This window comes from Vanessa atalanta, chromosome 12, assembly GCF_905147765.1.
Source record: "Vanessa atalanta chromosome 12, ilVanAtal1.2, whole genome shotgun sequence".
NCBI lineage: Eukaryota > Metazoa > Arthropoda > Insecta > Lepidoptera > Nymphalidae > Vanessa > Vanessa atalanta.
Genome location: NC_061882.1, coordinates 11,486,802 through 11,499,762, shown reverse-complemented (window position 1 = coordinate 11,499,762; position 12,961 = coordinate 11,486,802). Strand labels below are relative to the sequence as shown.

At 33.3% G+C, this 12,961-nt stretch overlaps 1 protein-coding gene across 1 annotated transcript in view; it reads left to right on the top strand.

Moving 5' to 3' along the window:
* Positions 1 to 4,529: 4,529 nt before the first annotated feature.
* LOC125067930 (ras-specific guanine nucleotide-releasing factor 1-like) overlaps positions 4,530 to 12,961 on the top strand; it is a 34,124-nt gene continuing 25,692 nt past the window's right edge. The window contains exons 1-5 of the mRNA XM_047676828.1: positions 4,530 to 4,553; positions 5,160 to 5,256; positions 6,958 to 7,026; positions 8,240 to 8,353; positions 9,755 to 9,861. Coding sequence (XP_047532784.1) covers positions 5,167 to 5,256; positions 6,958 to 7,026; positions 8,240 to 8,353; positions 9,755 to 9,861 — 380 coding nt within the window. The 5' untranslated portion in view covers positions 4,530 to 4,553; positions 5,160 to 5,166. The remainder of the gene's footprint in view (positions 4,554 to 5,159; positions 5,257 to 6,957; positions 7,027 to 8,239; positions 8,354 to 9,754; positions 9,862 to 12,961) is intronic.

The window sequence follows — 12,961 nt, the reverse complement described above, 5'->3', positions numbered from 1 at the left end:
CAAAAATAACATCGCGAGCTATAAAAACTTGATTATTTTCGATATTGAATAATCTATAACCGTTTGCATCGTAACCGATCAATATTGACTTGAAAGATTTCTCATCAAATTTAGTTTTTCTAGCTTTGTTATGAACGTATGCAGTAGATCCAAACATTTTTAAATGATTTATTTTCGGCCTTTTACCATGCCACATTTCGTATGGTGTTTTATTTATCAGAGTTTTAGTGGGTAGTATGTTAATTAAATAAGTAGCTGTTAAAACAGCTTCACCCCAAAATATTTTATTTAATTTCGCACTTGTAACCAATGTTCGAGCCATTTCGGTTAATGTACGATTCATTCTTTCTGATACACCATTTTGTTGTGGGGTGTAAGGAACCGTTAAATGATACATTATCCCTTTGTCAACACAAAATTCTTTGAATTCGTTTGAAAGGTACTCTCGGCCATTATCGCAATATAAATTAACAACTTTAGAATTAAATAAATTTTCACATTTTGTTACGTAGTCTTTCATACATTTATATGCTTCAGATTTAGAATGCATCAAATACGTTACTGTATAATGAGTAAAATCGTCAATAAAAGTAATAAAATAATTTTTATCATCAAATGTAGGTGGTGTAATAGGACCACAAATATCGGAATGAACTATAAAAAGTGGCCTATTTCTGACTGATTTATCTTTTGATTTTGCAAAGGGCAACCGCGACTGTTTACCAAGTATGCAAGACTCACATAATGTATCATTAGGCATAATATCATTAATTAGGTAACTATCATCAATTAAGTTTTTTAGAATGTTAAATTTATTTTTGTTTAAGTGACCTAGACGCTTATGCCATAGTTCGTAAGATGTAGAAGTTTGAGACAAATTTAAATTATGTTGAGATCGCGTATGCACTTGAAAAACTAATTTAAATAAATTATTACTGATAACACTCGATACTAAACACTTGATACTATTGTTAATATAAACACTGTTATTTTTAAATATAACAACCATACCTCCTTGTTGAATACGATATACAGATATTAAATTACATGGCACGTCCGGCGCATATAATACATTATTAATCGCCCCTTGAAAACCTAAATTAGTAGTGACATTTATTGTACCTTTACCAAACGCTTGAATGCTTTCATTGTTCTTAGCTATACCAATTTTAATCGGTATTGTGAACTCTGAGTAGGAAGAAAATAATTCCTTACTATTTACAACGTGGTCAGTTGCACCCGAATCTAAAATGAAAACAATATTATTAATATGATATTTATAAGAATTTGACAACTTACACGTTGAAAACATAAATGCGAAACTGTCCTCGTTATCGTTTCTGATTTGCAAAGCGCTCGCAGCTGCTGTTTTACTGCCGCTACTACCTCCATTTAGTTGTAACTTTTTGAAAAATCGACAATCCTTCTTCATATGATTTCGTCGTCCACAATAATCACAATATAATTTTGAAATTTTATATGATGAATTTCCGGTGTATGACTTCTTTTTATAATAATTATATGATTTCCTTTTATCGAATCCAATTTTGTTCTGCGATTTGAATTTATTCGTTGATGTATGTAAAACTTTGAGTTCTGTCGTCGTGGTATTCTTTAGTTTGACTTCGTGATCTAGAAGACGAGTTTTTACAAAAGATAGATGCAATTGTTCCTCTCCAAGTGTTTCCAGTGCCGTTATAACACCATCGTATGATGTGGGTAGAGTTAAAAGTAAATGTGATATTTTATCCATCTCATCCAATTTTGCACCAGCCGATATTAATTCAGTAATGATATTATCGAAATTGTTAAAATGTTCGAATAGTGTCACATCTGGCTGTAGTTTCATATTAAGTAACTGTTTACGTAAAGCCAATTGAGTCGCTAAGCTCCTCCGCTCATATACTTTGTCTAGTTCGGCCATTATGGATTTTGCAGTAGAAGAACCTCTTGCAAAGCTTAAAAATGTGTCACCCAAGTAATCTACAATCGTACCTTTTGCTAGCATATTCTTCTTAATCCACTCATTATCTGGTATTGGTGGTGGTTCTTCGTCAATAACAGGCAATAACTGCATTTCTTCTAGTAGTGACCTTATACGAAACTTCCAAGTACTATAGCGATCACCGTTAAATTGTTGTATATTTCTTTTACTTCGCGAATCCATTTTGAGTAACACTTTTACTATTAATTTTAATTATTTAAACAACTTTAAACATGACCTGGGCCCATAACCTGAAGGGAAATGGGGTAGGTATAATAAGACACGTCTGCACTGTTTGACAATGTTTTTAATAATGAATATTAAATAATCAAGTAAAGCTGTTCGTTGATTGAATGAGTGGTGAGCGAATGTGAATGAGTGAAAGATTGAATAATATAATGAAAGAGAAATCTATTATGTATAGAGGCTTGAATTTTTGTATATTCCAACAATTTGCCCTTTTTTGCTCGATATTAAAAATGGCAACAGATAGGCACTTGAAATATTTACAAAATATTTAGTTTTATTCAACAATCAAATATTTTACTTAAAAATTTCTTTTATTTAGTGTGTCGTGTAATTTTTTTAGGGTTTCGTACCCAATATGAAATAAATGTACCTAACTTATGTTGTTTACCTAGTGAATGGCACGGAATCCTTCGTGCGCGAGTCCGACTCGCATTTAGCTGTTTTTTTTTATATACAATATGATGATAGTAAATGGTACATCGCCCGTTGATATTTTTGACATCCCCAGTGCGCCGCCAACCTTGGAAACTAAGATGTTATGTCCCTCGTGGGTTGTGCCTTAGTTATACTGACTCACTGAATCTTCAATCCGGAACACAACCATACAAAAGTAATTTTTGTTGGCGATAGAATTTGTGATGAGTGTGTGGTACCAACCAGGTTCTACTAAAGTTTAGGTACCATTACCAAATCGGTCATAGTTTCTAATTTGAAACGCAATAAGTAAGTGTAATGCGTATTAGTAGAATAAAGGATTTAGAATGGACTCCTTGACCTAGTATTGTCCCCACTCCTTGCACAAGCTTTTCGTTAAATAAGAGCGGTTTAAATTGGCCTATTAAAAAAATTAAGGCTCATGTCAAAAAAACATTAACAAGATTATTTATTACAAGAGCAAGAAAAAAGAAATAAAATAAGTATTTATTAGATTCATTGCAATAAAAAACATATTATAGATTTTAAATTCAGGGACATAGCGGTTTGTATTGTCTAATGACAAAAAAACTGTGAGCGTTGTATATAAAGACGTTCTGTAGTATATTTAGTATCAGCACTCCACCCGTGCGAACCCGGCGCAGGTAGTAAACTATAAAAAAAAAAAACAGCAAACAATAATACCTACTTGTAATAAAAAGTATGAAAAAGGAAATCATCAAGATATTATGACAGTCATATAATATTTTCTTCCATTTACCGGGGACTTTATATAATGCAATATGCTTAGAAGTCAAGTACGCGTGTAAAACAAAGATACGCCGAGCAGCAGTTTTATAGCCAATGAAACTGCTCTGCACTGAACGTCGACGGTCGAAGGTGTATGGAAATATAGAACTGAATATTATTTTTGAATTCTGTAATAGTGATTACCTGTAAAATAACCACGTACGATTTAATTCGGTTAAATCATTTCAACTATTAATTGCAAAAGTCATAACATACGTTTTAATCTATGTTAATTAAAAAAATATATATTTTTTCATTTTGATCCCATCGTATCACTTTAAATGTTTTTAGTAATAGAGATCATTAAAGACTCGAAAACTTGAATAATTATAGCAAAAAAGCAATTTTTTTTTTCGATATCACTATAATAAGTATATAGAAATGTTTTGTAATCATTTACTTTTTTTTTTATTATTTAATCATATACAATTATACACTACCTCACCTGGAAGAGGCCCGCTGCTGGACTCCCCAAGGCAGAGAATCTCTACTCATAACCACATATACAAATTTAGTTTTCTTCAAACAATTCTGGTCTTTTTTAGCTCTTTAACATATTTGGTACGTCATTGGGGGCACGCACGCGCGCAACGGTCGATTCAGCTAACAGGTGCTAGCCCAGCAGTCGAACTGTTGCCTTCGACAGGGCTACTTCTTACACCTGCAACCTTGTTAAACACTAAATATATTATAGCTCTGTGTATTATGACAGAGTAACGTATTAAAATCTTTACAAAAACCTTTTAGCTCAATCGTTAATCGTAAACACCTGTTATTATTAACTGATCAAAGTTTTACCCGTGTGCCACTAGTTGCGTTAATAAATTCAACAGGCGCTCGTGTTGTTCTAAGCTTGTGAGAAATCTTTGAAAATTGTATTTTAACGTTGTCCTGTTTCTATATTGTTGTTAATATTTCTAATGTCTTTATATTAATAAAAATCTATTAATCGTAATAAATAATTTGTCTATAAAAGTTTGTTGATATTATATTCTGGTTTCATAAAAAATAATTGATTATGAACGCTTTTGAGTGAAAATGACGCAAATATATTCTGTTATGTGGATTATGATAAACGCATTGCTGTAATTTAAATGTAAGTAGATATATAATTAATCATATGATATAATAATTGTTTTATTTGTAAGAAAATAAATATTTTAATCTTTAATGCATAAGCAAATTGTCAAGATTTTAATCAGTTCTATATAACTATAGTATTTAGTACTAAATAATATTGTTAAGCGAACATTTCATATTTATGTATTTATTTTCTTGCAATTTACACGCACGTATAAAAACTACGTTATTATTAGCTTAAATACATTTTGGATATACAATTTAGTGAGATTTTTTTAAATATTTTACTTGATACAATGTGTTCAACATCATAAATTAGATAAATAAACTGTTATTGTTAACATGTAGATCATTAATGTAATATAATAAAAATAGTTACCTTATCTGACATAATATTTATTACCCAAACTCTATAGTATATCTTCAGTACTTATAACATACAATACAACATATTAATTAGTCATTCTAAACAATATTCTAGTTTTAATATTGAACTTGTAACATTGGTAACGATGAAAAAATAGTTAAAAAAATAAATCATTAATATATTTTTAAGTATAAAATCATGTGTTAATATATTTTATAATGATTAAATATTTAATTAAAGGTATTTTTGTTTTAGTAACACAATGTTGAGTCCGAAGATTCAGCGATCGATTCGAGTCAACGACGGTCAACTGATAGCGCTGTCTGAACGTGCGCAGTATGACCACTCACAGGTAAGAAACTTACGAACAAGTAAGCATAATCTACTTTATATGGGGATTTTGTAGTGTAGTTTTTTATTCTTTCGAATATAACATAAATGATTATGTAAAGCAACAAATTTGTGTTTATATGTAAGGCCGGAATATGTTCTAGTAAAAATACTTTGTGTACTATGTGTAATAAATGGTACTTATTATCCTACGAGAAAGTGTTCCCACATTAATAATAATATTATGGTTTGTACGTCCTTTTACACGGCGACGGACTGTCGTGAATTTTTGTGGGTATATTATTAATGGGGATATAGGTGACTTTTGATCGTTGAAGGTTATTAAATAAAGGAGTGAGTTCGTAGATGATCAGGACCAGATTAACCACGTCGAGGCCCTTAGACAAATAACTTCTCGACGCCTCTTTACTCTTTTTTAACTCCCTAAAATATATTACGCAGTTATATCATCAGCCTAATCAAATTAACAATGTAATAATAAATTTTATTTTTTAATTCCCGGGTTGATTACGCCCCCTTGTCGATACGGGGCCTAGGCAGTTGCTTATACTACCTAATGTATAATTCTGCCCTGTAAATTATTAGCGTCCTTTGGGAATTGAAACGATCTCTCCTGTTAACTCCAACGCTTTGATACGCAAGAGCGGATGAGTTGCACCCTTCCGGAGTTCTGATTTCAATATTGTAATTTTGATGTTAAGAGCTCTATACCTGGTAAGTTCAGGCGTTATTAACCGACTTCTCTAAGCATTGTTCAGCTTTGGCGTTGCCACTTGCTACTTGACTTGACCATGTAGTCAATACGAGATCGAGATGGGTATACTATATTAAGTTTGAGCACTATTTTACGAAATCACAGGACCAATCTCGAGTTTTGGCAAAATATGCAATTTTTTACAAATATTCACATTTCTTTACTTTACACGATTAACAAAACGATAGAGCAAAACGTAAACGCTAAAAAAGTTGAGATAAAATGATTTTTAAAAATAAAATTAGCAAAAACATTTATTTTCACAATCGTATTCGTTATCAACGCTTCGAAATACAGTGGAGCAAAATTCAGATCAATCGGAGCTATGGTCTAAATGGAAGTTCATTGCATAGCGAGCTATTTCGATATAGAGAAGCGAAAAAGGCGAAATCAAATTCTCGGTAGTGCGAAACGAAGCGTCTTTTTGTTAATGCGTAAATCTATACTAACTCTGTATGACTGTCTGATGCTTTTTCACGGCCAAGGGACTCAACCGTATTGCGTAATAAATAAGCATATGAAAATTAAGGTGCCAGCACTTAAGACCATTTGATACACACGCAAATTTACGATATGAGTATTAAACATACTCATAATGTCCGTCTTTTTTATTAGTGAATGTTTTAAAAGAGAGTGAAAATGACATGTGTAGGATCTGTCCCAATGTTTTGGTAGTGTATAGAATATAATATTATGAGGATCCTAATCAAAGATCGCGGGTTCAATTCCGAACAAATACTGCTGTAAAAGTTTTCTGGTTTATAATTCGCTATCAATTAATAAAGTAACAAATTATCGTTGTGGCGATCTTTGGGAGAGGCTTATGTCCATCGGCTGAGCGATGAAATTAACGGGAGATGATTCTCAACAATGTTGTTTACAAACGTCGTATGACTGAATATAACATAACTCAAGTATTATTATATATGTAATTATATTTTGGTGCAGACCGGATACTTACATAAAAGGAGCTCAGACAACACAAAATGGCAGCTGCGTTGGTTCGTCCTCTATCAGGTTAGTTGCTTTTAAAAGTGTTAAATACGTAGAATAATATGGTGTAGGGCTTTGTGACCGTCTGGCTAGCAGCACCCTATTATCAAATATTTTACCGACAAACTGCAATAGTTGGTATTCTGGTGTTCTGGTTTAAGGGTGAGTGAGCCAGTATAATTAAGGCACTAGGGATATAAGATCTTTTAGATGCCAATATTATTGGCGTTGTAAGGAGTGCTTAATATTTCTTACAGAGTCAATGTCTATGCGCGGTGATGACTTACTATAATGTGGTCCTTTTGTCCTTTCGCCTACCTATACTATACAAAAAATACATATTGTCTACTAATGTCATACCTAGGATAGGTAGATATAGGATAGTATAGATATATCTATACTAATATTATAAGCGTGAAAGTAATTTGTTTGTCTGTCTATCTGTCTGTTGACCTTTCACGGCCTAACCAATAAACTGAATCTGATGAAATTTTGTATGAAGCAAGCTTAAGTCCCAAGGAAGGACATAGGCTACTACTTTCTCACGCCTAACACCAGTCGATCAACCCCTAAAACGCGCGTGAAGCCGCGTACGATCATAACTAGTTATCGTAATTTTAGTTTATTGTGTATAATTTCTCTTTCAACTTCATAGTTGTATTAATAGGTAATGGATATATTTACAATTTCTAGAATATTCTCATGTCTGACGTTCGATTTTCATCAATAACAAACCGGGGAACCTAAACAAAATAAGTTAATTAAAGTTTATATTATTTAACAGTATCGGTGATTTAGTTAGACAACCCATTCAAATCATGTATATATTATATAATATATAATCTTTGTGATCGTCTAGTAATAGATGATGTTATTTCTTATACTAATAGATTTGAGTAAAACCAATTATTTACCTTTTTAAATTGCGTGGCATGTCCTTTATCCGCGGGTGCCAGGCCTCTTTGTAAACTTGTACGACTGGGTTTGAGGGTAAGATGATCCAAATCATCATGTCTCAAGCTTAGTTTTCTGGTAAAGGAAGACGTATAGAGGGCCATAGTCATTTGTGTGACTAAGCTCTTTGAAGAAAAAAAAAATTACTTACCTTTATATATTAAATTGTTATACTTTAGTTTCTGTCACAAAGGCAGTGTTGCCTGTCTTAATATAGTTTAAGTTGTGTTATGTGTTTCAGTGGAAATAGTTCATAAAAAATAAATACCTATACTTTGTCTAGAACCTGCTTTTCTACTACGAATCGGAGAACAACACGCGACCAACTGGCGTGCTTCTTCTAGAAGGGTCGTACTGTGAGCGACTCAGTAAAGCGCCCATGGAACGAAATGCCTCGGTAACTATAAAATTTAATTTGTTTGACTTGCGACCCGTGATAATACTCTTATTTCTGATTTCTATTGTCAACCATTCAACCGGTAGACAATTAGAAAGATATAATAAGTGTTAATGTATAGTTGTAGTTAAGTATATAAATTTATATATTTTTTTAGTTTATGTTAGTAAATTTAATACTAACACAATATATAAAGGATACAAACCCGTTTAGCATCCACAAATAATGAGCGACTAAAAATATTCACAAACAATCTCTATTGAAAGATAAAATTAAAAGTTCATACAATTCATATACATATATACATATTTGACGACATATATATATTTGACGACATCCGTGGTTGAGCAGTGTGTACACCGGTTTTCATGGGTACGCCACTCCGAGGTCCCGGGTTCGACTCCCGCGATCGAGTCGATGTAGAAAAAGTTCATTAGTTTTCTATGTTGTAATGGGTCTGGGTGTTTGTGGTACCGGTGGTGTGGTTACTTTTGATTTTCCATAACACAACTGCTTTAGCTACTTACATTGGGATCAGACTAATGTAGACTGTATGTGATGTCATCCAATATTTATTTATTTATTTATATGTTAAATATAAATCAGTGCTTGCAGTATTTATATTACTAGGATAAAAAGTGATATAAGATAGGTATACTATGTTGGTACTAAAAAAACTTCTTGCGGTAAACTAACAGTCCAGCTAGGTAAATTATTCGTAATTTTATGTAAAATTATCTGACCTTGTCAATGTCTACTTATAACGTACGTATAATAGTTACGATATAAATTCTCGATATAGTCATCCACACATGGATTGGACCCTCATATAACTGAAATATACCAATATTTCCTTATTTACAAAACAACAAGATCGGTGGAATACTACTTTGGGAAAAAGTCGATTGATTATGTCAATAACTTGAATCCGACAAGTGGATAGAAACACGTATTATTTGTTCGGCGATATTGTAATATTCGTGCAAACGAAAGGAATATAATCAATTACTTCGTCCACACATTGGCGTGTCAACCCATGCAAATATGCAAACAAGTACAGCTCCGTTTTAAGCACAATAAGCGCCCGAATGCAAGCAGTGTTCTGGTGATCTCCCAAAACAATATTTGTAAGAGACTTTCTCAGGCGTCTTACTAGTTGGTCTTCGGTGAGGTGCACCACTGCAACTTTCATTAAGACGGGCCTGTCCAAGTAAGGTCACACCGTGAGATATGTATAACATCACATACTTATGTTATTTAATTAGTGGACAATAATACCTACTCAGTTTGCTAAAGTAGATTTTAAAAAGATTCAAAAGGGCTTTTATGACCTACTTGAATAAAGTTTATATTTATTTTATTTAAAGTTCCAATTTATTAAAATGATTCTAATTTCCATAGTTCTGCTTCACCATATCGTACCGACGAGAGAGTCAAAGACAATATGAGCTGCGCGCGGCGTCTGAAGTTGACTGCGTACACTGGGTTGATGCCATTCGAGAAGCAAGGTGAGTAACTGTTATCTTTGCGTATTTAATATATTTCATTATGGTACTAGTTGCGTCTACTATATTTAATAGTAAATAAATAAATTGAAATAAATAAAATGACAACAAAACTTCCGTTCACGGTGGCCCCTGTCAATGTAATGCCGAGATAAGACACACTTTGTTGGCAACTACATATATTTATTTATATACAAGGCATATTATTCTTAGAATTAACGCGTGAATCTAAACCGTCTAACCAATTCGAGCAGGATCCGTAATATTACAGGTCCTTATTTTGTGATTAAATCACTCCATGCTTCTTGGTAAAGGACACGTCGTAAGATATCTTTCACATGGGGGTTGAATTTTCACGGGATGTATACTCATTTAAACACAATCAGCGTGGTGGAGTAAGGTCTTAACCTTCTCGTTAACAGGAAAGGTGTTCTTTACAGCGGTAGGTCATTTATGAGCCGTTACGGCACTGGGTTCGTTTCTGTTTAGGTACTCTTGAAATGCTGAATAATGGCTGTTAGTTAGTTCATGGAATCGAAGTGTATATCGTCACACTGTTCTTGCATACTAAAAATTTCATCTAAAATATTTAAATGGTACCACCAAACAGGATTTGTATTATAAACACGACTTATTATTAAAAAAATAAGTATTGTATCGTAATTTAATAAAATTGTCATTAGTATTTTTATGATAAGAATAAAAACATTAAAAAAGTTTTATTGGAAATTGTTAAAAAAAATTGTATTATAAGTTATAACTGTGTCATTATCATATCAATTGCCTGTTATACGAGTAATACCAGTTGTAACACTCGTTTTCACTCGCCCTAAACGTTGCTGGGGAGCCGAGATGGCCCAGTGGTTAGAAAGCATGCATCTTAACCGATGATTTCGGGTTCAAACCCAGGCAGGCACCACTGAAATTTCATGTGCTTAATTTGTGTTTATAATTCATCTCGTGCTCGGCGGTGAAGGAAAACATCGTGAGGAAACCTGCATGTGTCTAATTTCAACGAAATTCTGCCACATGTGTATTCCGCCAACCCGCATTGGAGCAGCGTGGTGGAATATGCTCCAAACCTTCTCCTCAAAGGGAGAGGAGGCCTTTATCCCAGCAGTGGGACATTTACGGGCTGCTAATGCTAAAACGTTGCTGATCCACGCCTGTGGGTTCGTAATGTGATGTTATATAGTTGCCTCTATATTTTTCGATAAAAAGGAAACGTAAGAAAAAAAAGATTTAGACAAATCGGACCAGTGGAAGCTGTGATTAACGAAAGATTTTGTTTTGTTATTATTTTTGCATACTCGCAAATATATTTTCAGATTATCTTTGAAGCTTAGGATAAAACCCATGGGAAGAGAAAAGACCCATGGGAATACAAATACCTTTACAAATCTCTGCATAAAAATGCCTTTTCCGTGTATCACCGTATTTCAATCGAAGGAGCAATAATGATAAACAAACCTTAGATTTACATAGTCCTTGCGATCTCTTAATTACTTCGATGTCTTTTGTACTACAACGTCAAGTCTCTATCTATAATACAAAACTTTCATCCATAATTAACAAAATTCATTTTTTTTAAAGAATAATATCGCATCAATTCAAACTCAAATTAATTTATTTGCCTTTTCTCTCCTGTGGTTGTAAGATATGTATATGTCGCAGCCAACTGGTTAAATTAGTCTTTTAATTCACCGCATTGACACTTTAGTAAAAGGCGCCGTGCCAACCAGCGGCCAGAATGACCATCTTCCATTCATAGAATAGGGCCTATATATTAGCCTAGCCTATATTAGCCTAATGTATAATATTTATAATGTCACTATATTGAGACAGATTTTTTTAAAAGTTTTCGAAATCGTAACTACTTGGTATCAATTAACGCTACCGCAGCAAAAAAAGGATAGGACTTAGAATTCTAGTTTTTGGGGAAATAAAGTGTTGTATATGGTAGAGGTTTGGCCCCTGATTACAACGATATTTTTGTTGTGGTTTCTTTTGGTGATTTGGAAAAGCTTAGATTCATACATATGATTGCGCAAAATTATCACAAACTCGATTAGTTACTCTCACTCAATAACATGGTCTTGTCGGTCTTATCCGGGATAACATTTTTTAAGATACCGAAGACGCGAAGGGGTTGCAGTTACCGCCTTCTGCGAAAAGCGAAGGTGCTGCACATTCCCTAGCGCCGAAGCGCCTAACTAAGTGTAGAATTACAATATTTGTATTTTAGGTTAGGGGTCAGGCAGAGAAGACTAAATTCAATTAGAGTCGGGATATTTTATCCAATTAAAAAAAGGGACATTTAAAGCAAATTACCTTATTCTATGAACGGAAGATGAATTGGCTGAATGTCATTCAGGCCAACCAGCGGCCAACTAGAGCCGTTTAGTAAAGAGGCTAGGCGTTTCATTGGATGGCTAATTGACGTAGTTGCCTGCGACATATACATATGTAATATTTATGATGTTTATTAAAGCAATATATACCTATATCGATAAACTCACGCAATGTGATCATTTATACTGTAACAAGTACACCTCACTATCGATGGTAGTTATCACACAATTGTAAACGAGAATGTAAACATTAATACTCCACAGATTATTATAACTGATATTTCTAAATATACGGAATACTACACACCGTAAATGCGTAGGGGTATACTCCAATTGATGATATGTTTCCACTGCCCATAAACATTTACGCTGTAAGAAATATTGACCACTCTACAATAAGCGACTAACCTTGAGGACTAAGAAGTTATGTCCCTTAAACTATATTGCCTTACTTGCCCTTAAAAGCGAAACAAAGCAATAATAAGTATTGCTGTTTAAATGTAGAATAAATGTATGGTTAATATCCACCCAGAAGGGTTTGCATGATTGCCCATCAAGGAAAAGACGAGTAATATTTTTATCTCAGACAAAATACATGTTATAAAAATATGTCAATATTTCAAAGGTTGACATATTTCAAGGTCGATCAACAAGTCAGTTATCCTATTTTTAATCACCGTCTAATAAAATCGATTAAATTTATAAATACGCGGCGTTGTCCATCAATTTTACTTAAAGGGTGATTAGATATG